This window comes from Pelophylax lessonae, assembly GCF_965119305.1.
Source record: "Pelophylax lessonae genome assembly, chromosome: 13".
Taxonomy (NCBI): domain Eukaryota; kingdom Metazoa; phylum Chordata; class Amphibia; order Anura; family Ranidae; genus Pelophylax; species Pelophylax lessonae.
Genome location: NC_138780.1, coordinates 22,976,989 through 23,003,009, shown reverse-complemented (window position 1 = coordinate 23,003,009; position 26,021 = coordinate 22,976,989). Strand labels below are relative to the sequence as shown.

At 47.1% G+C, this 26,021-nt stretch overlaps 1 protein-coding gene across 3 annotated transcripts in view; it reads left to right on the top strand.

The window, feature by feature from the left end:
• Positions 1-26,021, top strand: part of OTUD7B (OTU deubiquitinase 7B) — a 136,051-nt gene that overhangs the window by 78,521 nt on the left and 31,509 nt on the right. For all 3 annotated transcript variants that reach the window (XM_082242557.1, XM_082242556.1, XM_082242558.1), the window contains exons 2-3: positions 4,602-4,763; positions 11,295-11,510. In XM_082242557.1, coding sequence (XP_082098683.1) covers positions 4,602-4,763; positions 11,295-11,510 — 378 coding nt within the window. The remainder of the gene's footprint in view (positions 1-4,601; positions 4,764-11,294; positions 11,511-26,021) is intronic.

Here is a 26,021-nt window from a genome sequence, read left to right as displayed (position 1 = left end):
CTGTCCAGACAGAGGGTCAGGGGTCCTGCAGCCTCATAGGACAGTTAGAAGAGAATGAAAACTCCTCCTACAAGCTTTAACCAGACACTGATAGAAGTCACAGGACTACTATATACCGCTGATGAGAAAAGGTATTTAGCGGTTTATATTTACTAAAATATTGCATTTCCATGTTCTGTGTACTATGGGGAGACCGTATATAGTGAATGCAGAGTTCTGGGTTAAGTAACACTTTAATCAGCCAGATTACCAGGTAGAAAAAGCCTAAAAAAATATGACTAATGCAGAAACCACATCGAATGATTGGTAATCTGCATTATATTACATTTGTAGTTTATGACCGCTTTACCAGCTCCCTACAAGTAAACCTCTATGATGGATAATATGGAAAGACCCAACTTGTCTCTATTGCTGGTATAGCTGTGACCGGTAACCTTTCCTGTCCATGATAAAGGTCAGGGATCCTAAAACGACGGCCCTCCAGCTGTTGCTGAACTACACATCCCATGAGGCATTGTAAAACTCTGACATTCACAGACATGACTCGGCATGATGGGAATTGTAGTTCCTGAACAACTGGAGGGCCGTAGTTGGAAGACCCCTGATGTAGGACCTACACCACCGTATTTTACATGTGAATAGCTTATCTGGTCTACAGCAGACCTCATTAGTGTTCCTTTTATTGATGTGCTTGTTGTGCTGAGGGGGTGACCTCATCGCTTGGCTAGCAGCGAAACACGTTGGGACTTTCCAACAAGTCCAGATGGGAGGTGAGACTAAATAAAGATGCAGTGTAACGAGCCAGACATGTAGCCTGGTAACCAGAGAAGATGCCATAGCAGTCTGGCTCTGCAGTCCCCGCTACTGTACATAATTCTTCCAGCGGCTGGCCAAGGGATTGGATTCACATTGCAGCTGCATTGTACGGGGAAACCCTCAAGCTGCAGGCGCTATCTACTATCCTAGAGAAAGTGTCTTCTGCAGCAGGTTGGCAATGGGTGGGACGTCGGCCAGCTGATATATCACCATTTAGGACCCTAGCTTGGTTATACGCTGCATTGAGATAGAAAACGCAAGAAAAAGTACGGACATTTTTTGACACATTGATGGGTCCAGGGTGTTATCAAAGAACATCATAAAATATTGCTCAATTGTTCACTCAATTTTTATTTTATTTTTTTATCCATCATTAGAAACATTTGGCAGTACAAATGGTGGGTTCAAAGTCTGGCTGTGATTCCCAATGAGGTGTGAGCACTGTTGCCAAATACTGTGAAGTGTGACTGCTCGGTCATAACCTGATCCACACCCTTTACCTGATCCACACCCTTTACCATCTGCAAAGTACAAACTTCTGAATGTGGGAAATCATTGTGAAAACGGTCAGTGCTTATTAGGCACTGGTCTCTCAGCGCCATATATAAGCAGCGGCTGGTAGAACAGGGGTTAAAGCGCAACCCCCAGCTGCCGGCAGTGTGTTCATATTTGTTGCGCTGACTGCGGGCTTTTAGTTGGAGGGGATTTATGGCCTCCCGAACAATTTAACACCCCGCCATTGGTGCCACCCTTTCCCCACCCCGCCAATGGTGCCACCCTTTCCCCACCCCGCCAATGGTGCCACCCTTTCCCCACCCCGCCAATGGTGCCACCCTTTCCCCACCCCGCCAATGGTGCCACCCTTTCCCCACCCCGCCAATGGTGCCACCCTTTCCCCACCCCGCCAATGGTGCCACCCTTTCCCCACCCCGCCAATGGTGCCACCCTTTCCCCACCCCGCCAATGGTGCCACCCTTTCCCCACCCCGCCAATGGTGCCACCCTTTCCCCACCCCGCCAATGGTGCCACCCTTTCCCCACCCCACCAATGGTGCCACCCTTTCCCCACCCCGCAAGTATTGCGACTCCCTTTCCCCACCCCGCCAATGGTGCCACCCTTTCCCCACCCCCCCAATGGTGCCACCCTTTCCCACTCCACCAAAGTTTCATCTTTCCAATACTTGTACCTGTAGAAAAAAAATGTGCTAGTTGATGGAGTCCAGTGTTGTCTTCCATGCAGCTGTAATTCTGCTCGCTACAATGAAATAGATCTGCAGGATTCTGGATAAAATGAGAATCACAATTTTTTTTTTGCTTAGCATAAAGATCCCAATTCTCTGCGTTTTATATCATCTTTTTCACATACAAAAAAATTGGGCTAACTTTACGGTTTTGTTTTATTTAAAGCGGAGTTCCACCTATCTGTCTCCTCCTTGGGGGGTTGTCTTTTCAGTCCAATCAGCTCTCATTGAGCTCTGCAGAATGCAACTTCAGCTCTCCACCCCTTTTTCTTCTGATGTTCAGACAAACTTTATAAATTCTGTATTTTGAATGGCTGAAGAGAAGACTGCAGATAAACAGGTACAAATGTATATAGGAGGATTTGTTTCCTCTCTGTGTATCACCTTAGGTTAGTCTCTTCACTGGGTATATGGAAGGGTTTACAACCACTTTAAATATTCTATTGGTTTTCTGGCGATGCATATTTCTGGCAGTGTAACAATAGTCGGCTGTCACTAACAGGCGCCGTCTTCCTCCATGCTGACCAGAGCTGCAGATGAGTTTTGTTTTCAGACAATACCAATCAAGCGGTGTCATTGCTGTGAGATTTAATCATGGAGCGACTGCTTCATCTACTGATGTCAAACACAGGCGACTTAAGTGCCATAGCAGATGGCAGGTTGTAGATGACACCGTGGGGAATGGATTTTCAAAGTCCCGTCCTTCATTTTAAGATCTATATGTGAGTTCTGGGGGTTTAGGGATAATCGCTGTCAAAACACAGCCGCTACTTTAATAGAGCCGAGCAAATGCAGCAGGTTTGCAGCTAAAAACCCTTTTACATAAAATGCAGAACTTGGCAGAAATATTCTGTATTGTATTAAAGCTTTGATACCTTAGTGAATAAATGTTCCTGTTGTGTTATAGAATGGGGACTTCAAATGTTCTACGCAAAGGGACAGTTTACTGTCCTTCAGTCTTTAGGGGGGGGCTGGACTGTGGCCAGCAGGGAAGAAAATGTCCTGGCATCAGTGAGATTAAACAATGCCCTATTTTGGGGGGAGGGGGGGAGCAATAGTGCTCCATCATTGGTGTCAGTGTAATGAATAGTACCCCATCATTGGTGTCAATGGGAGGAATAGTGCCCCATCGTTGGTGTCAGTGGGGGGAATAGTGCTCCATCATTGGTGTCAATGGGAGGAATAGTGCCCCATCATTGGTGTCAATGGGAGGAATAGTGCTCCATCATTGGTGTCAATGGGAGGAATAGTGCCCCATCATTGGTGTCAATGGGAGGAATAGTGTCCTGTCATTGGTGTTCATGGGAGGAATAGTGTCCCGTCGTTGGTGTCAGTGGGAGGAATAGTGCCTCATCGTTGGTATCAGTGGGAGGAATAGTGCCCCATCATTGGTGTCAGTGGGAGGAATAGTGTCCCGTCGTTGGTGTCAGTGGGAGGAATAGTGCCTCATCGTTGGTATCAGTGGGAGGAATAGTGCCCCATCATTGGTGTCAATGGGAGGAATAGTGCCCCATCATTGGTGTTTATGGGAGGAATAGTGCCCCGTCTTTGGTATCAGTGGGAGGAATAGTGCCCCATCATTGGTGTCAATGGGAGGAATAGTGCCCCATCATTGGTGTCAATGGGAGGAATAGTGCCCCATCATTAGTGTCAATGGGAGGAATAGTGCCCCATCATTGGTGTTCATGGGAGGAATAGTGTCCTGTCATTGGTGTTCATGGGAGGAATAGTGTCCTGTCATTGGTGTTCATGGGAGGAATAGTGTCCCATCATTGGTGTCAGTGGGAGGAATAGTGCCCCATCATTGGTGTCAGTGGGAGGAATAGTGCCCCATCATTGGTGTCAGTGGGAGGAATAGTGCCCCATCATTGGAGTCAGTGGGAGGAATAGTGCCCCATCATTGGTGTCAGTGGGAGGAATAGTGCCCCATCATTGGTGTCAGTGGGAGGAATAGTGCCCCATCATTGGTGTCAGTGGGAGGAATAGTGCCCCGTCGTTGGTGTCCGTGGGAGGAATAGTGCCCCGTCGTTGGTGTCAGTGGGAGGAATAGTGCCCCACCGTTGGTGTCAGTGGGAGGATTAGAGCCCCCATCGTTGGTGTCAGTGGCAGGAACTATGCCCAATCATTGTGGTCAGTGGGGGAATAGTGCCCCAAAGGCCAGATAAAAAGCAAGCAAAGGGCTGCAGTTTGGAGAGCACGGTTATTAATGTAGTAATCCCAAGCTGAGTATGTGATCAGGGCACGGTCTCCAGTTTTGGAGGCCGATGGTCACTACACCTCCTTTTTCCATGGCCACTGGTTGCATATTATCCCTCTTCTTGTAGGTTCTGTGAACATTGACCGTTCTCTTCCCCCCCCCCCCCCTTTTTTTTTTGCTGGTTAAAAACAGAATCCACAGTAGGTGTGCACCTTTTTTGACTAGTTGGGCCAAATGTTTAAGAATAATCCCACCAACAAAATGGCTGCCCAGATGTATGTAGGGGACATAATTGGCAGAGATAAACTCTTTAGATTTTAATGATCTACTTTTTTGCTCTTATCTTAGGTAAGAAATGGGACTTCAACGCAGCAGCCAATGACTACGATCAGCTACGGCAGCCACATGCTGGCGGCCCAGCCCAAAACTTCAACGACCCGCGAGGTTACAAACCCCAAGACACAGGCCGACCCATGAGGCCAGCGCTGCAGCGGCAAGATGATATACAAGGTGATTTTTTTTGTTTTTTACCCTATAATTTATTTTCTCAGTTCGTTGACACGGCTCTTCTGTTTCTTGGCCATAAGGCTGATAGCGCCACCTACTCCTGTGCTACAAACCCCTGGGGCAAGCACCCCCTAGCATCTACACAACACAGCGGAAAATGGCAGCAGGCACTAAATTCTCATTTTGACTGAGCTGCCCTACACAGTGCCCCTTAATGCTTCATGCACCTGGCTGTATAACATACAGTATGTCTACACTTTCTTTGCTGAGATTTATAGGGGTCACTAGTCAGCCCTTTACAAATCAATGGCAGGGGGCAGCTAATGAAAATATGTTATTCCTTAGCAGCTACATGAGTATAGAGGGGAGGTGCATATGGCTCTATATGCATGTTGCCACATGCATAGATTTGTATATGTGTGTGTATGCAGTATCTCACAAAAGTGAGTACACCCCTCACATTTTTGTAAATATTTTATTATATCTTTTCATGTGACAACACAGAAGAAATGACACTTTGCTACAATGTAAAGTAGTGAGTGTACAGCTTGTATAACAGTGTAAATTTGCTGTCCCCTCAAAATAACTCAACACACAGCCATTAATGTCTAAACCGCTGGCAACAAAAGTGGGTACACCCCTAAGTGAAAATGTCTAAATTTGGTCCAAAGTGTCAATAGTTTGTGTGGCCACCATTATTTTCCAGCACTGCCTTAACCCTCTTGGGCATGGAGTTCACCAGAGCTTCACTGGTTGCCACTGGAGTCCTCTTCCACTCCTCCATGACGACATCACAGAACTGGTGGATGTTAGAGACCTTGCGCTCCTCCACCTTTCATTTGAGGATGCCCCACAGATGCTCAATAGGGTTTAGGTCAGGAGACATGCTTGGCCAGTCCATCACCTTTACCCTCAGCTTCTTTAGCAAGGCAGTGGTCGTCTTGGAGGTGTGTTTGGGGTCGTTATCATGTTGGAATACTGCCCTGCGGCCCAGTCTCCGAAGGGAAGGGGGATCATGTTCTGCTTCAGTATGTCACAGTACATGTTGGCATTTATGGTTCCCTCAATGAACTGTAGCTCCCCAGTGCCGGCAGCACTCGAGGAGCCCCAGACCATGACACTCCCACCACCATTCTTGACTGTAGGCAAGACACACTTGTCTTTGTACTCCTCACCTGGTTGCCGCCACACACGCTTGAGACCATCTAAACAAAATACGTTTATCTTGGTCTCATTAGACCACAGGACATGGTTCCAGTAATCAATGTCCTTAGTCTGCTTGTCTTCAGCAAACTGTTTGCAGGCTTTCTTGTGCATCATCTTTAGAAGAGGCTTCCTTCTGGGACAACAGCCATACAGACCAATTTGATGCCGTGTGTTGCTTATGGTCTGAGCACTGCCAGGCTTGGCAGCCTGCAGAAGAGGAGAACACCCCCCCCCCCCCAACCCGCCCTTAATGATGTCATTCAAGGAAGCTCCAAACAGGAGATCCCTAAGGGGAGATCAGATAAGGCCTTCTTAGAAGTCTGGTCGGCAGACCAGCATTTCAGCCAGATAATACGCCGAAGAACCACTGCTGATAGAGGCAGTCTAGAAATACAAAGGAGCCACATCCAAAGAGGCATCACAGATAAACTGTAGCCCCTGGACCAACTGATCCGCCAGCTCCGCAAAGGCAGGGGGAAGCGGTTTCCCCTCCAGGTCCCGGCGTAAAAGTTTAGCCCACTCAGTCAGAGTTTGCAACACCAGGGCAATAGTAAGTACCGGCCTCAGTGCCGAACCAGCCACAGTGAACATATGGCGGGCCAGAGCCTCCGCTCTATCAACCAGATCTTTAAAGGCTGCGGACTCCTCAAGGCCGGGGATCTGAAGGACAGATGAGGCAGGGGAGCGCGGTGGACGCTATATACTAAGGTCACCCAGAAAACACAACAATCAGGGGAGTGCCACCGACTGCGATCCTCCAAGGGGGATGCCGACCAAGTGCCCTTGAATGGACCACCTACTGGACCCCGCAAAAAACAAGGGGGTCGCCCTCTGAGCCCCTCCATAGAGGTCTGCACAATAGAAAATAGCCCCTTAAAAGGGGGCCGCATGCTGTGATGCGGACACGCAGGCAGGGTATCTTGATGGTGTCGCATTGCTAAAAAGGAGCAGGTGCCCTCCGTAACGGTGTCATGGCTGCCATCAAAAAATAAACCGCCCCCACAGCGCCACCCCTTCCAAGGGAGGCGCCAAGCTGGCCGCATGGCCTAGTAGGCCGCAAGCCACAACCTCAATGTGTGTGGAGGCCCAGCTGCAAGTGCACTCATCTGAGCAGACTACCCTGTAGACCCACAGTGACCACTGAGATTTTAGAGGGGCTGGGGGGAGGGAGGGGGACTCGGGGGTCCCACCATCCCAGGGAGGGGCCCATGTCCACCCCAAAACCCTTGAGGGGTAGAGGAGGGACAGCTACTTGGCATACCAGGAACAGGGTGGGCACTGCTCCTGACAGACCACCACTCCATCAGGATGTGGGTGGCTGTCGGCCAGGAGGAACGCTGCAACTCAGGCCAAGGCCAGATCGTCTGCACCCTCGCGAGACGTTCAATTCGCAGGCCAGCCCCTGTCCAGTGGAGCTATGTCGCGGCCGACCTAGCACAGGGCTGAGGCCTGCGCACGCTCGCTGGCCAGACTGGGGGGGACCCTCTGGATCTAGATTATCCAGTCCGGCAGTTGATGATAGATTCTCACAGGAACAAAATTACAAAGATAGGAAAAAATCCAATAAAAAATAAAAAATTGCCAGGACCAGAGAAGGAAGGAAGGAAGTTGGTCCTTACTCCTGACTAGGCAGAACAAAGCTGGTAGAGACATCCCCCAAAAAGACTTGCAGCTGTTATTGCAGGGAAAGGGGTTTCTACAAAGTATTGACTCCGGGGGGTGAATACAAATGCACACCACATTTTTTACATATTTATTTGTAAAACAAATATTGAAAACCGTTTATCATTTTTCCTTCCACTTCACAATTATGTTCCGCTTTGTGTCGGTCTATCACATAAAATCCCAATAAAATACATTTACGTTTTTGGTTACTTGGTAACATGACAAAATGTGGAAAATTAAGGGGGGGGGGGGGAGAGGGTATGAATACTTTTTTTCAAGGCAGTGTAAGTATACGTTTTTCCATACATAAGCTTGCCTTTCTGTAATCGAAGTCTCTGCATAAGCCCTGCTGTGATTGGTTCTCTTTTACGAATGAATAGCATGAGTGGAAAACATTTTACGGCTTTGGTTGTTTGAACGTTGTGTAAACTTGGAGTAAGGATAAAATAGAAGGTATGACGGCAGGTGAGGACAAGTAATGTCAGTTCGTAAAGCTCCTCCAATAACAGTTTATATGCAGCCTGACACATGCGTCCCATTGAAAGGTCCGTCACATAAAGCCTGCAACTTTCTCCAGTGTTGTAATCTCGAGCGTTTAAAATATGACAAGAATTTCAGTCCCTTCGGTGATCGTTTACCATTGAAGACATGTATAGCATTGGGTAGATAACGAGACATTCCAGCTTTATATGCTGCAATAAATGGCATTATGCAATTAAGAGGGATTTAAGAGCTCATGCCCTCGTCTCAAAGATACAATGCAGTAATAGAATGCCGTCCATTTTGGGCTTTAACCACTTGATCTCTGGAAGATTTACCCCCTTTTCCTTAAGAGGCCATTTTTTGCGATACAGCACTGCATTATTTTACCCTACGCTCGCTGGCTAGACTGCCTAAGGCTCCTTTCACACGGTCGGCGGACTCTGTGCTGCTCAGCGGGGGATCGATCCGCGGAAACCCGCTGAGCAGCACGGAGTCCGCCGACCGTGTGAAAGGAGCCTTAGGCAGTCTAGCCAGCGAGCGTAGGGTAAAATAATGCAGTGCTGTATCGCAAAAAATGACAGATGACAGCTCCGTCTCCGCTCTGTGTGCGGAGACGGAGCGGTCAGATCCCCGCTGTTCTCTATAGGGGAATCGGATGAGAACGGACCGTCTGTCCGTTCTCATCCGATCCGCAGACGGATGGAAAATAGGGTTTCCAACTGTCCGGATTTCACAGACAGGATCGGAATCGGATAGCAGCGGGTGACATCCTCTGCCCCGTAGGGATGCATGGATGATCCGATCAGATCCACCTAAAAAACTGACAGGCGGAATCTGATTGGATCGTTTGTGTGAAAGGGGCCTTAGGCTTCATCCCAGGTAATTTTATAATTTTTAAATTGGCTACCAGGCAGGGTAAAACATACAAAGCTGCTCAGGATGCAATCCTCACCTGCTCAGCACTTCTGTATCACCTCTAGATTAAGGCTACATTCACACCTGAGCGTAGCGTTTTTCGCGCGTTTTTTACCGCGATTTTTGCGGCGTTTTTTACCGCGATTTTACCGCGATTTTTACCGCGATTTTTGTGCAGGCGTTTTTAGATTGAATAGAGATCAATGGAAAACGCCTGTAATCTGCCCAAAAAGAAGCTCATGTACTTTTTTGAGCGTTGGGCGTTTTGTAAACAGCGTCAAAACGCTCAGATGTGAACAGGGGCCATAGAAATGAATAGGATTTGTCTTGTTGGGCGTTTTGAGAGCTGATCCTAGAGCAGAAAAACGCCCCAAAAACGCCCCAAAACGCCTAGATGTGAACGGAGCCTAAAGTGTAACTATATTGTATCTGTGCACCACAAATCCAAAAATGTATTTAGTTAATTTTTAATATTCAAAGCAAACTGCCCCATCCATCCACGTCTCTATGCTTTATTTTGCTGAGAAATCACTTTGAAAAACGCCCCTAGCCTTTCCAGCTGAGGCTATCTTGAGTAAGGGAATCGCAAGCCAGGTCTGTCATCGCACTAATGTGAACCGGGACTTAAGGGCACACTATGAATGAATAGGCATCATGTGGCCCCACCCCATCAGGGGCCATCACCACAGGCCCCTTCATTCATACTGTATTAAAGCAGAGAGCGGTGCTGATCTTGGCATATTGGCGCCACTCTGTTTATCAGCAATGGGCCGCTGAGAAGCCAAAGAGGAAGGAGACCTAGTACATCATGTAACTGGTTTGAAGATATTTAAAAGAGGTATATAAAAAGATGCAGCCAAAACATATCGGGCGAAATGGCACTGAAAAGCCATGCGATTTTTTTTTTTTTTTTTTTTCCCCCGGGGAATTTGTGGCAATTTTTACACAATTTTACTGTGAATTCACGGCAATTTTTACACAATTTTACTGTGAATTCACAGCGATTTTTACACAATTTTACTGTGAATTCACAGCGATTTTTACACAATTTTACTGTGAATTCACAGCGATTTTTACACAATTTTACTGTGAATTCACAGCGATTTTTACACAATTTTACTTTGAGTTAATTTTAGTGTGAATTCACAGCGATTTTTACACAATTTTACTGTGAGTTCACAGCGATTTTTACACAATTTTACTGTGAGTTCACAGCGATTTTTTTACACAATTTTACTGTGAATTCACGGCGATTTTTTACACAATTTTACTGTGAATTCACGGCAATTTTTACACAATTTTACTGTGAATTCACAGCGATTTTTACACAATTTTACTGTGAATTCACAGCGATTTTTACACAATTTTACTTTGAGTTAATTTTAGTGTGAATTCACAGCGATTTTTACACATTTTATTGCAAATTTGCGGCAATTTTACAGCTATTTTGCACCTATTTTAGTGTGCATCAAAAACGGAACACGGGTGCGTTAATGATGCGTTCTTACTGTGTTTTCAATGCATTTTAATGAGGGGGTGCAAAATGCAGCAAGCAGGATTTTTACCACCACAAGGAAAGAGCAACAGACCCGTGTGAAGACTTACGTTTTTTATGATTTTAAAGGGATACATTTTTCTTGAGCTTTTCTTGCACTAAAGGTGCCACTAATGATCGAAAATAAATGTTATATTAATTTTACGTAATCGATTTGAGATGTGACTCAGAAATATGTGGCATCACATCCTATAATAGTACATTACAGAAGAAATGGAAGGATGAGTGGGTAGCCACTAATAATCCAGTAAGAAAACAAGTAAAAATAAGAAATTCATTCATTTCTAAATTCATTTTAATTCATGATATTAATTAAAAAGTCAAATATAATACAATTATATATATATATAAAAATATAAATATTTTTTAAAAACTGTCATTTTTGGCCATTTGCATTCTGCATTTTCACTTTCGGCACCCAAATTTCTATTCGGTGCACCCCTAATGAAAAAAGAAACAGTGAGGGGGTTATTGGGGATCAGGGGGCTGAGCCCTGAGTTGGGCTTTTATGTAACAGAGGCACCCCGCATTTAAAAGTCTATGAATCAAGATCTATATATTTATTTTAAAAGTAATTACAACATGATGTAAAAGATCAGTTAACGTTTAACATTTAAATGTAACAAAAACTGTAATAATATCTCTAGAATAAGGCTGTCTTCTTTGGATTTGCAGTCGGTATGACCTATTTCCCCCCTTCTGTCCTGCAGAGAAACGCCTGTCCCGAGGCATCTCCCACGCCAGCTCGTCTATTGTCTCCTTGGCCCGATCGCACGTCTCCAGCAATGGCAGTAATGAGCACCCACTGGAAACACCGGTGTGCACCTTCCAGCTTCCAGACCTGACGGTATACAGCGATGACTTCCGCAGCTTCATAGAGCGGGATCTCATTGAGCAGTCCATGCTGGTCGCCTTGGAGCATGCCGGTGAGTTATCTACTGAGCATCAATAGGGCAGATGGCTCCATACTGTTCGTTCTCCTTGTGTATGTGATGTCTGGTATACAGTAAGTGTTAAAGCTGAACTTCAGGCAAATAGCTAAATACACAGATATACAATAGACTCCCCCATACTCCAAATTCCTTTTTTTTTTTTTTTTTTTTGCTGTTGTGTTCTGGTTTCCGGTTAGGGGGTGGCTACTTTCACTCTCCATGGTCCTACTTTATATGTAGGAACGTAGTCACCCTCTTGCTTGCTCCCGAGATGGGACTATTAGATGTGTAGAGTGCATAAAGCAGTGCAAATTACCTCAAATAATGTGCACTGGTCATTCCAAACACAGGGAAGGGAAGGTTAGGGAGCTCACAGAGGAACATAACAATGAGGCAGAAAAACACAGTAAGAAACCAATATATGAAAAATAGATTTCAGGGCCCCTAATTTTTTCACGCCGACATAGCACATATATGGCCGTGGGGTCGCAAATATGGGTAGCTGTCTTTGTGCTGGGAGCGCACCAGGGAAGGGACACGCCGCTCTTCACACAGGAACAGAGATGAGACTGTCAATCACAGGCTGTGTGCTGGAGCTTCCTCCCCTGTCACCATTCTTCTCCTGGTGTCAGGAAAACTTGTCTGTGATTCATGCAGATATCAGAGGAAAGAGGCAGCAGACAGATAGACACTCAATGTTACAGATGGACAAGTACACACTATAGAGGGATATGCTTTGTTCATATTTCATGTCTGAGGTTTATAACCACTTTAGAGCGGTATTAACCACTTCTGGACCGGAAGATTTTTCCCCTTAATGACCAGGCCATTTTTTGCGATTTAACTTTAACGGACAATTGCGCGGTCGTGCGACGCTGTACCCAAAAAAAAATTGATGTCCTTTTTTCCCACAAATAGAGCTTTCTTTTGGTGGTACTGTATTTGATCATCTCTGTGGTTTTTATTCTTTGCGCTCTAAACAAAAAAAAAAGAGCGAGAATTCTGAAAAAAATAAATATTTTTCACTTTCTGCTATATAACATTCCCAAAAAAAAAAAAAATTAAAGATCAAATTTCTTCATCATTTCAGGCGAATTTGTATTCTGCTACATATTTTTGGTAAATAAAAATCCCAATAAGTGTATATTGATTGGTTTGCGCAAAAGTCATCGTGTCCACAAACTATGGGAAAGATTTACCATTTATTTATTTTTTTTACTAGTAATGGCGGCGATCTGCGTTTTTTAGCGGGACTGCGACATTGCGGCAGACAGATTGTTTGCACAAAATTTATCACGTTTACAAACTACGGGATAGACTTTTGGACTTTTTATTTTTTTTTATAAGTAATGGTGGCGATCAGCAATTTTTAGCGGGACTGCGACATTGTGGCGGACATATCGGACCCCTAACTGACACTTTTGGGGGGACCAGTGACATTACTACAGTAATCAGTGCTAAAAATATGCACTGTTACTGTAATAATGACACTGGCAGGGAAGGGGTAACTCGGGCGAGCAAAGGGTTAAATGTGAGCCTAGGGGGTGTTTTCTAACTGGGGGGGGGGGGCTGGGCTTGTAATATCAACACAAAGACCTGTGATCCTAAATAGCAGGAACACAGGGGCTCTGTGTTGATACCAGGAAGAACGGTCTGCTGTGTTAACAGACCACCGTTCTCTCTTCACGGGGAGCGATTGCAGCCACCGGCCCTGGCTTCCCCGCTGGCGAGTGGGCCCGCGCCCACAGGAGCGCTCCCGTGAACCACTGTACAGGTACGGCGATTCGCGGGAACCAGCGGCTCGTCGGCAAGTGGTTAAGTAGTTGATGTGCATGGATTTTTTTTGGAGCTTAAGGATGTTGTTATCACTTAAACATATCAAAGCTTCTACTACTTTAGAGAATTGTTTAATGAGCATTTGTAGGAAGCTCTTTCCATTGGGTTACATTGTGTTATTGCTGTACATGTTTTTGGTATGTGTTCACCAGTATTAGTCACTCTTGGTACTTGTTCCTTTTGTACAGAACATGATGGTGCTATGTAAATCAGTCCTAATAATGGTTATAATTGGGTTCTCCACAAGTAGCCATTGATAGTGGGAGAGGAATTTCAGAAATGTCATTTGATAAACAAATCCTCCTTCGCTGGGGAGGGAGTGACACCCACTGTTGTTCAACCTGCTTTTGGGTAGATGGCAGATTCTTCAAGGATGATGTCACTTCTTTTGTGACCAAAGCAGAGCCAACCGCTGCTACTGGGTAATTAGTCAAGCTTCGGAGTCATTTGGCACACAAAAGCTGATGGAACCTCAGTTCAACTTTTTTTTTTTTTTCTGCTTTTGAAATCTCATTCTTTCATCAAAATCAGTTTGCACAAGTTTGACTTGGATTGGATTTAAAGTAACATGCCAGGCAGTAACTAGCTTTCTACCACCCCTCCTTCCAACCCATCCTGGCAGGCTTTTTTATTCTCTTACTTGGTGAAGCCAGCCAGCTATACTCTCCTCCTGTCCAGGTCCTTAGCTGGTGCAAGGGACCACAAGTCCAGCACTACAATAGTCCCTGAGACCACCAGCTCCTCAACTCCCCTCTGCGGATGTTGGGCCTCTTCTGGATCTTGAGGGAACCCTCACCGCAGGTCAGCTAAGGCCCCTTTTCACACTTGTGCAACCTAAAGTTTGCACGATTTTACTACGGTTTTGGCTGGACCCAAAGCAATGCCTAGGTCTATGGACCTCAAAACGCATGAAAGTCAGACCAAAGTGGTGCAGGGACTATTTTGAAGTCACACAGAATGAATGGTACTCATTGGAAATCATGTAATTGCAATCCCAAGCTGCAGGACAAGTCGCACAAGTGTGAAAGAGGCCTGATAGGAAGAGCCCTGCCTGTGTGACATGGACAACCAAAGAAGCCTTCAATAAACTACCGTATTGGCGTATAACACACACTTTTTCCTCCTAAAAAATGGACTAAACAGCAGTGCATGTTTTACGCCAATTTATTAAAAAAAAAAAAAGAGGCTGGGCAGTACCGAGAGGCAGAGGGGGGCAGGCCGAGCAGAAGGAAGGATGACAAGTCGCTGTCATAGGAAGTCCCGCCTCTTATGATGGACAGCACAGTGGCCCAATGCTGGGATCATAGGCGCCAGGCAGCAATACAGGATGCTGCACTGGCGAGGCAGCAATACAGGACACTGCGCTGGCGAGGCAGCAATACAGGACACTGCGCTGGCGAGGCACACTGTGCTGGCGACGCAGCAATACAGGACACTGCGCTGGCGAGGCAGCACTACAGGACGCTGCGCCGGCGAGGCAGCAATACAGGACACTGCGCCGGCGAGGCAGCAATACAGGACACTGCGCCGGCGAGGCAGCAATACAGGACACTGCGCCGGCGAGGCAGCAATACAGGACACTGCGCCGGCGAGGCAGCAATACAGGACACTGCGCCGGCGAGGCAGCAATACAGGACACTGTGCCGGCGAGGCAGCAATACAGGACACTGCGCTGGCGAGGCAGCACTACAGGACACTGCGCCGTCGAGGCAGCAATACAGGACACTGCACCGTCGAGGCAGCAATACAGGACACTGCACCGTCGAGGCAGCAATACAGGACACTGCGCCGGCGAGGCAGCACTACAGGACACTGCGCCGGCGAGGCAGCAATACAGGACACTGCGCTGGCGAGGCAGCCAGTACAGGACGCTGCGCTGGCGAGGCAGCACTACAAGACGCTGCGCTGGCGAGGCAGCAATACAGGATGCTGCGCTGGCGGGGCAGCAATACAGGACGCTGCGCTGGGCGAGGCTGCATTGCTGGATATTGCGCTGGCGAGGCTGCATTTTTGGGCACTGGCGAGGCTGCATTTGATAAAAAAAAAAAAAAAAAAAAGTCTTGAGTTCAAAGCTTTGTTTCAAATTTAGGCTTTTTTATTAAAATTTCCCTCCTAAAATTGAGGTGCGTGTTATACGCTGATAAATATGGTAAATGTTTTTTTTTTTTTTTTAAACCTTTTTTGCGGTCTATTCCAGAATGCCTGATATATATATATATATATATATATATATATATATATATATATATATATATATATATATATATATATATATATATATAATTTATTATACTCACAAAAAATATAGGTAGATAAGCATATCAAGGACCAAGATCCACTATCTCCAGACCAGCCATGCAATGTCCTATCATGCAGGAAGATGTCTTTTGCATTAAGGCTTACACGTTTCGAGGGGCGACTCCTCTTCCTCAGACCACCACTTCGATGACCAAGTGCATGAGTATTCACTGATTGGGGGGAATCATGGTTCATAGAGGGCGAGCCATAGTTGAACTTGATGTTGGCAGAGAGTAGTAGGAGTCCACCACAAGTGAAAGTGACGCAATTTCACCGCACCACACACAAATCTACATCCCCTCCCGATCCTTCCTACATCCGCAGAATGCCTCCTTCTCCTCCTCCCCCCTCCCGCAGGCATTCAGCAGCTGCAGGTGGGAGGGGATCAGTTCCTCTATACCGCCCCTCCTATCCAGCGCCTTAATGTTCCCCCTCTGCCACGCTCCTCTCCCCCAGCCTCCCTTGTCTCCCGCAGCTCTGCCAGGTTCCCGCCTTTTCTCTCTGCAGGCTGCTGCGGGGGATACTGTCGGGGTGGAGAGTGGGGAAGGGACTGGTAAACGTGTGATTTACTGGCCCCTTCCTTTTCTGAATGACTAGTCAGTGAGCTATACTGATCACTGACTCTGTCCATTTATACCTGAAATATAGTAAACTGTGTTTACTATGCTTCAGTTTGTGAATGAACGGGAAGCTCTGTACAGAGATATTTCGGTCCATTCATTCTGTGTTGCTGAGGCTGCAAAGGTAAAACATCCTTACACGGTCTCAAAGGTAAAACATCAGATGTTTGTATAGACCCCTGATATCTCACCAAAGCTCCCCAACAGGGTTTCTAAAAAATTGTGACAAAAAAAAAAAAAGTAGTACAAAAGCAAACAAAAAATACAAGCGATGAAGACGGAGAGTGAAAGATGTGGAGATCAATATAAAAAAAAATGTTTTCTTCTTTTAGTGACACAACCTTAAGCACCTTTGGCCAGACGTGCGGTCTGAAGTGGCGCATTTCTTCTGGCCCATGTGATGGCTCCCCCACTGTTTTATATCCCCTCTGACATTCTGCATTTCTGTATAACCTCAGCAGCAGGGACAGAATCCGCAGTGTACCGGGAGCCAGTTACACAAACAGTTGCTTGTGGTTCCCCCTTGGTATTTGGTTTGGCTGCTTGTACTGTGTTGGCATTATTGCCACAACAATTAAGAAGCTGCCATGTCAGGAAGAGCCAAGCCAGCACTGATCACTCAATCCCACTGAGGCCTTCCCTACATGCTAAAGAGGCCCAATTCCTAAAGGAGAGCGAGCAGTCAGCTTAACATATTTCAATACATTTTAAAGGAACTCAAGCCTTTTCTTTTTTTAATGCCAAGATGTAGCCTTCACAGATGCAGCAGGTAGCAGGTTCACCCTGATCACATGCGACAGATGTGGAATAAGTTTTGCTGCCTGTAACATCATTCAGCATGAACCGGTTTGGTGGTGGGTCAGTGATGTTCTAGGGGGCATATCCATGAAGGGACGCAAAGACCTCTACAGGCTGGACAATGGCACCCTGACTGCCATTAGATATCATGATGAAATCCTTGGACCCATTGTTAGACCCTACACTGGTGCAGTGGTGGGTCCTGGTGGGACAATGCCCGGCCTCATGTGGCGAGAAAGGGTTGCAGCTTCTCACAGGAGGAAATACCCCAGGACACCATCATCTCATTAGGAGCATGCGCCGGCGTTCAAGTACGTGGGGACCATACAACTACTGAGTACCATTTTGAGTTGCTGCAATGAAATTTCAGCAAAATGGATTAGCCTGCTGCATCATTTTTTCACTTTGATTTTCAGGGTCTTTGAATTCAGCTCTCTGTAGATTGATAAATCTCACTACGGTGATTTCCAGCTTCTAGCAAAAGCTGGAGGGCCGTAGTTTGGAGATCCGTGTAGAGCATGAGTGCTTAACCTGTGGCCCTCCAGCTGTTGCAGAACTACAAGTTCCATGAGGCATTAGGGCCGCAGGTTGAAGAATCCCACAGGTATGGTATATGCATCGTTCTATTAATCCAGCTTGGATCAATGTAATGTAACTATGTATAAAAATTCCATACCTGGAGTTCTTTTTTAAACTTTAAATCTGTTTTCTGATTGCAAAAGTTTTCAGGTATGCGGGTTATGGATTGGTTGACGTGTGGCAGAGGGTTAATCCCTCAGGCACTGCAGCCTCAGCCTGCCTGGCAGAGCTATATTACTTTCCACCCCCCTGTCCTGGAACTCATCCCTTTGCCTGCAGATGTACAGAGGGGAAAAAAACCCCATGGTTCTTTTGTGACCGTACTGTCCCCAGGAGTCATTTTACCAGGCAGGTGAAGCAAATTCCTTCCCCTGATATCTGCCGGTTTATCTCCCCCTGGCTTGCGGTTTAGGCCGCAGTTTTAAAGATTTATTTATTTATTTTTTTTTTTTTATCGAGAACTGTTCCGGATGTCGTAGCGCACGCAGGAATGCAAATCAGCTGCTGTGTTGGAAGAACTGTGACATTTTTAATGATAACCTTCTGCTTCAGCTGAGCTGAATAAATATATTTTCTCTTTCGTTCATTGACGGACACCGCTCCTGATCTTCTTAAACATTGGGTTATACTGCCCCCTACAGGAGTAGGAAACTAGGCAGAAAAAAGTCTGGCTGTGCCTATGGGCAGTCCCAGGGGTATACACCCTCTCTGCTAAGGTACTCGTTTTTTTTTTCTGCTTAGTCAGGAGTAAGGACACCTAGTTCCTTGCTGGGATCTCGGGTCCTGGCAATTTTTTCTTTTTAGATTTTTAGAAATTTTTCTCCTGGTTTTTTCCTGTGAGATCTACAATAAACTGCCGGATTGGGCGACGGGCTGGATAATCTAGATCCAGTGGTCACCCCCAGTCTGGCCAACAAGCGCGCACAGACCTCAACTCCACGCTAGGTCGGCTGCGACATAGCCCCACTGTGTGGGGGCTGGCCTGCCAGTTAAACACTTTGTGAGGTCGCATATGACTGGGTCTCGGCCCGAGTCAGTTTTTCTCCTGGCCGACAGCCCCCCATTTCAATGGCGAGGGGTTCTGTCTGGAGCTTTGCCCACCTGGTTCCTGGGATGGTGAGTAGCTGTCCTCCCTCTCCCTCTGGAGGGTTTTGGGGTGGGCGTGGGCCCTACCTTGGGACAGTCGGACCCCCGGGTTTCGCTCCTTCCCGTCAGACTCCCCCCTTCATTTGTCCCCCCATCCTACCCCCCCTCCACTTATGCTGGGGATATGTGGGTGGTCTGGTCTACCTCCTGGGGGGCAGAGCGCTATGCTGGCAATGCGGGTGCGGTGGGAACCCCTCCTCATCCCCTGGGGCTGACTCCTGGATCTTTTCACTTCCTGATCGCCGCATGTGGAGTGCAGATTATCCTGGTGGCTGCGGTGCTGGTTTCTGCTGGGTGGTGAGTCTGGTGGGGTCCTCTCCCTCTCTGCTGAGGATTGATTGGTGCTTTTTGCCTGGTGGCCGAGTGGTCCTGCCAGCATGGTTGGCATTGTCCATTTGCAGTGTTTTACATTTTTTGTGGGGTCCCCCTGGTGACTCATGGAGTCTCTGGAGCACATCTCCTCCCTCCCTCCCCCCCCCCGATGGCTGTGGGGCCATCCGGGTCCCAAACCATCCTTCGATGCACTGAGGGCAGTCCTGGAGTCCTTTGTGTCCCAAGTGGAGGTGGTTTTCGGGTGTCAGGCTAGTAAAAAGTGCCCCACGTCTTCCCCTGCCTCCTCTGTCTCATCAGATCCTGAATCTGATTTGGCTGTCATGGACGTGGGTCTCCCTGCTGGGTCTGTGACGATGTGCCTAGAATCCTCAGATATTGAGGATGATTCCACGCACGAAAAGGCACGGGTGGAAGCACTGATTGCATCTGTGTACGAGACCTTAAAAATGGAGGACGCAGGTTCCCTTTGGCACTCTCAAGCCATCCAGAGCGGCAAAGGTGTTTCCTCTCCCCAGCTATTTTGACAGAATTGTCGCTAAAGAGTGGGGACGACCGAAGCGTCCCCTTGGAGTTCCTAAGCGATTTTCTAGGCAATACCCCTATGAGGAGTCCCTTCTTAAGAACAGGACTGTTCCACCGGTGGTGGACCCTCCGGTTTCCTGATTGAACAAGGCAACCATAATTCCGGTTCAAGAGTCCCCGGCCTTTATGGATCCAGCTAACAGGAAGGCGGAGGCTGTGGCCTGAAATATGTACACTGGCTTGTTCGGCACTGAGACCGGTATTTAGCATTGCACTGGTGTCTCAAACTCTGACTGAGTGGGCTAAGCTTTTATGCCGTGACCTGGAGGGAGTGGGCTAAGCTTTTATGCCGTGACCTGGAGGGAGAACAGCTCCCCCCTGCATTTGCTGAGCTGGCAGACCAGCTGGTCAAGGGGCTGCAGTTTTGTGATACCTTTTTGGATGCGGCTCCCCTAGTGGCTCTGCTCTCTGCTTTGGCAGTGGTTCTTCGGCGTGTCTTTTGGCTCAAATGCTGGTCTGCGGATAAGATTTCGAAAAAGGCCTGGACTGATCTTCCCTTTTAAGGGGATCGTCTGTTTGGAGCTACCCTGGATGACCTAATTAAAGGTCTCACAGGGGAAAAGAGTACCTTTCTTCTGCAGGCTACTAAGGGCAAGGACCCTCCTCGTAGATGTAGGCCCTCCTCGGCTCATAAGAAGTATTTTCGTCCCTCAGGGTCAACGGACAAGGGATCGGAGGCCTTCGGGGCCTACTCTTGAGGATCCGAGTGAATGTGGATTTCTCAAGACCCGCCAACAAGGCCCCTTCAGCACGAAGGTGCGCCCTCACCCATATTGGGGTTGGGGAGACGCTCTTGCTGGTTTCCGGTCCCGTGGACTTCCCTGGTACATGACACGTGGCTGCACAAAGTCATTCGGTCCGGCTACAAGATCGAGCTCTTGTCCCCCCAACAAGGCTCATTCCTTCCGGACCGCTACAGGGTCTGTTTGGGGTGGTACAAGACCTATTACTTCAAGGGGTGATTGTCTCAGTTCCGACTTCGGAAAGTTTTCAGGGTTTTTACCCAAACCTGATTATAGTTCCCAGGAAGGAAGGCAAGGTGCGTCAAGTTCTGGACCTCAAGGGGCGGAGCTGCTTTGTGCGGGTGCAGAAGTTCAGGATAGAGTCCATTCACACGGTGGTGGTGTCCCAGCATCTGGGATTTTCTTGCCTCTATCTACATCAAGGATGCTTACCTTCACATTCCAGTATGTGCTGGTGTTCTATCAGATCCCCCTACACCATCAGAAATCATACCCTCGTCCTTTCCGGTGGGTAGATTTGTCATGCATCAGCTGTAGCTGCGTCACACGTCCTAGTGCGCATGTGCACAATAGATAGGGAAATTTGATAATATGGCAACGGTCGGGCACACGTCCTAGTGCGCATGCGCGGCAACGGGTCGGGTAGCGAGATCTCTTATAACAAATATCCATCTTATTTCCATGCCCCACACTGCACCGACCCGACAATGGGACATTGGGCATATTGTCCCATTGTCGGGTCGGTGCAGTGTGGGGCATGGAGATCGGATGGATATTTGTTATAAGAGATCTCCCTGCCCGCTGCCCGACCCACATGCGCACTAGGACGTGTGACACGGCTACAGCTGATGCATACAGCTGATACATGAGGAATCCACAGCTGATCTGAACCGGAAATGACGAGGGCATGGATTTCTGATGGAACACCGGTCACCAGCGCTTTGCCCTGGGAGTGGAGCATTATCAGTTTGTGGCGTTACCCTTTGGTCTCACCTCTGCTCCTCCGGTCTTTCCAGAAGTGTTAGACCTAGTGCTCGCATTGTTACGCCAATGGGGGATCGTGGTACTAGGCTACTTGGACGACCTCCATCTGTTAGCGGAGTCTCCTACTGCTCTGGTGGAAACCCTGGAAATCACCATACGAACCCTAAAGGAGTTTGGCTGGATTCTGGATTTTCAGAAGTCTGTTCTTTTTCTGTCCATAAAGCTGGAATATGTGGGTCTGACTCTGGACTTGACCTTAGCCAGAGTGCTTCTTCCTCTGGACAAGCTTCAGAAATTGCAGGCTGGAATATATCTCCTGCTGTTCAGCAAATGGTCATCCCTCCGGACTTGCATGCGGGTGCTGGGCCTGATGGTGTCTACCTTCGAGGCGGTTCCGTTTGCACAGTTCCATACAAGGTCCCTGCAAAGAGAGATTCTGGCCAAATGGGACAAGACTCTGGATGATCAGATCCGGCTGAGCCGGGGATCGAAGAAGTCCCTGATATGGTAGCTTCGTTCTCTGGCGCTTCGGTTGGGCAAACCCTTCCTCCCCTTGTATTGGACAGTGGTCACTACGGATGCCAGTCTGTCCGGCTGGGGAGGCGTCCTCGGCAAAAATTCTGCTCAGGGCCTCTGGACACTGGAAGAGTCCAGACTATCTATCAATGTCTTAGAACTCCGAGAAATCAGACTGTGCCTGGACCTTTGGATGGATCGTCTTTAGATATGTCCAGTGCACATTCAATCGGACAATGCCACTACCGTGGCTTATGTCAATCACCAGGGAGACACAAGAAGTGTCCTGGCGGCTCTGAAGGTAGACGGCATTCTAAGGTGGGCAGAACTGTTTGTTCCATCCCTCTCCGCTGTACACATTCCAGGGTGGAAAACTGGCAGGCGGATTACCTCAGTCATCAGGCGTTGGACCAAGGAGAGTGGTCCCTTCATCCGAAGGTGTTTCATCAGTTGTCTCTGGTGGGGCATCCCCAAGTTGTCTCTGTTGGCGTCTCGGCTCCACAGAAAATTGCAGAGGTTTGTGGCTTGGTCACAGGTTCCTGTGGAGGATGCCACAGACCTGCTGGTGGCCCAGTGGGGTCAGTATCATCTGATTTATGCCTTCCCTCCTCTCAAGCTTCTCCCAAGACTTCTACGCAGGATCGAGGCAGAAGGGATTCCGGTCATCTTAGTGGCTCTGGACTGGCTTGCCGGCCTTGGTATGCCGATCTGGTGCGGCTGGTCGCAGACGTTCTTTGGAAGCTTCCCCTCAGGAAGGATCTGCTGTCCAAAGAACCAATCTTGCATCCTGCTTTATAGTCATTGGCGTTGATGGGTTCACTGTTGAGCGCCAGGTGCTGATGGATAGAGATTTGTCTGCGTTGGTTATTCCAATGCTGTTAAAAGCTAGGAGATCTACTTCTAGGAAGATCTACCATCATACATGGAATTCGTACATTGCGTGGTGTGAGTCTCTTGGGGTTCGTCCTCGCTCTTTCTCGGTGGCTCGGTCGGATCTAGACCTTACTTTAACCGGGGGGGTTTGAGTTCTAAATAGTGGATGTGTTGGCATCTGCGGATGCTTCTTTTGGTCACAAGGTTTTGCAGGCTGCTGTTTAGAGGACCTGGTCCTCTTTTGAGGATGTATTGTTTTTTCCAGGTGGGCTCCAGTTGTTTTGGCTGAGCTTCGGTTTACCTGGTTGGCTATAGTTAGCCTGGGGAATTTTTATTTCTTTGCTGTTCCCACCCCTCATGTTGAACACTGCTTTGGGACGTCCCAATGGTTAAGAAGATCAGGAGCTGCGTCTGTCAATGAATGAACGAGAAAATGGGATTTTTGACTTACCGTAAAATCCATTTCTCTGATGTTCATTGACGGACACAGCACCCACCCTCTATGGAGTTATAATTCTCCTGACACCGCTTGTAGCAAAACTGAGTACCTATAGCAGAGAGGGGGAGTATACCACCTGGGACCGCCCATAGGCGTAGCCAGACTTTTTTTCTGCCTATGTCCTACTCCTGTAGGGGGGCAGTATAACCCAATGGTTAAGAAGATCAAGAGCTGTGTCAGTCAATGAACATCAGAGAAATGGATTTTACTGGAAGTCAAAAATCAATTTTTTCCAGAAATGCCAGTAAACCCTTTAGACCGGGAGTTAGATGTCTCTTTTCAATCAATATTTATGGACCCGTTCTGCCTATTTTCTCTGAAATTGTTTGGACAATCATCTTTATTTTAAGACGTTTATTAAAAGGGTAAGTGCACTTTTGCAACATAACCCATATTTTACGCCGCCCGCCCACCTCGCTCTTAACATCCAAATAGCCAATAGAATTTTGGACCTTTGATGCCGACATCCTGCCATTCTCACTGCAATGGATTGCACAGGGTCAAGAGACGGCGTCCAAATTAATACGACACTGAATGCCAAATGGAGTAGAAAAGGGCCTGCAATCATTTTCACCCAGCTTGTTTCAAAAAGTGCAGAACAATTTGGGGTATTAACATGCTGTTTGGGGTGGGGGGCGGTGGAGGGTACAAGTTGTATTTTAGACTATTGCAGTTTTCAGAGCTTTAGAGCAGAACTCCAGGATATGGCCCACTTTTGACCCTTAGCTCCCATTCCTTATGCACAGTAAAAATGCATACAAGTCTTTTAAAAATGTTTTTCGGTAGTTTCCTGTGCCCGGGCGCCAGGGGAGGGATCTAAGCAGATGGCACATCCAATGTGTTTCTGAGGGTTGAAAAAAAACAATTACATTTTACATGATTCCATGGAAAAGCACAAACGTGCTGTAAGTATAGCTGCCAATCAGTGTTTGGTGTGTGTGTGTGTGTTAGAGTTGGACTGATAGAAGTGAAAATGACCACTGATCTACCGTAAAGTGATTTTTTCCTTCAAAGAAGCAAATCCATTTTTTAAGTCTGGTATGGACGGACCCTGTTCTGGTCCTACTTCTCTGACAGCGACTGAGGAAGCCCTCGCCAGATGGTAAATCCTTCCAATGTATATAGAGGAATGTCCAGTACAAAAATGAATCTCAATTTAAGGACTTTTTTGAAATATTTAATATTTAATGTTTAAGAGCATCAAATACACTTCAACATATTTCGGGGTAACAACCTCCCCCCTCCTTTTCCAGTTTTGGAACTCTCGGCTGCCTAGAGTGCCTAATAGGAGTTTATCGTCTTCATCAAGCCTTAACACAGGTCCCTTTGTGCATTCTGTTGTGATTTTGTCAACATCAACTACTCAAGCCCTGAAAAAGGGGGGGAGGCTTTTTTCCTCCGAAACACATTGTCTTTATCCAATTAAAGTGGTTCTAAAGGCAGGTTTTTTTTTTATCTTAATGCAATAAAATAAAAAACCCGTGTGCAGCAGTCCCCCTAATACTTGCCTGAACTCCATCTCGATTCAACGATGTTGTACGAGAGACTCTGCTGTCCGGGACCCTCCCTCCTGATTGACTGAGACACAGCAGTAGGCGCCATTGGCTCCCACTGCTGTCAATCAAAGTGAGCCAATGAGAGGAGAGAGGGGGCAGGGCCAAGCTGCAATTTTGTGTCTGAATGGACACACAGAACCGTGGCTCGGCTCTGGTGCCCCCATAGCAAGTGGCACTCAGTAGATGGGAGTTCCCAGGAGCACCGGCCGGGGACCCGAGAAGAGGAGGATCTGGGCTGCTCTGTGCAACACCACTGAACCCGGTAAGTATAACATGTTTGTTATTTTTTAAAGACTTTAATATCACTTTAAGGGCCCAATCACACCAGAAACTGCACATAACCATGTTTTTGACTGCTTGTTTACATGCATTTGAAGCGCGCTTAAATGCATTTGGCACTACATTTGCAGTGCATAATTCTATGTTTTCTATACGTTCCCTGCATTTACGAAGCAAAAAAAAGCAGCATGCTCTACTTTTATTTTAACTGCACTGCAATGATGTGAACTATCCCCATAGGATTGCCTTAATTTTGTGCTGTCTTTGTAGTTGGTGTGTGTTCGGGCTGAGCCCTCAATGTATAAAAAAAAAAGAAAGTCCTTTACCGAGATGAACGTTTGTGCCAGGTGCTCCTACACATCCAAGAATTTTCCAATCAGGGGCTATGGGTGGGTTCAGATGGGTGATGTGGGATTTGTAACTGCTTTCTTCTATAAACCTACAAAAAGGAGGAGCCAAGGGATACCAGGAAACAGGGGCAGAATGGACTTTTTTGAGGGAGCAAAAACTGTGTGAAGAGGACTATAAAATGAAAGGGAGATTGTTTTTGGCACAAGGTAAGCAAGTACCTTCCCTATAAGATGGTATTCCTATTGATAGAGTTCGTAGCGTTGTATGGCCAAAACGTTCAATCTTTTGGTTCTATTAGGGAAAATCGAAAACCCCTGATTTAATAATATCACGATTGTGCTGATCGCGGTTCTGATCCTTGCTGGAGAGGAAACTGTACCTGAAGATCTGTATTTCAAGGATCTCTAAAGCCTCGTACATATGCAACGATTATCGGCCGACCGATCGTCCGTCTTTTGTCCAGAGTGGTGTTTTGTTGGTTGAAATGTGCCTAGACTGCACACGAATTTTCT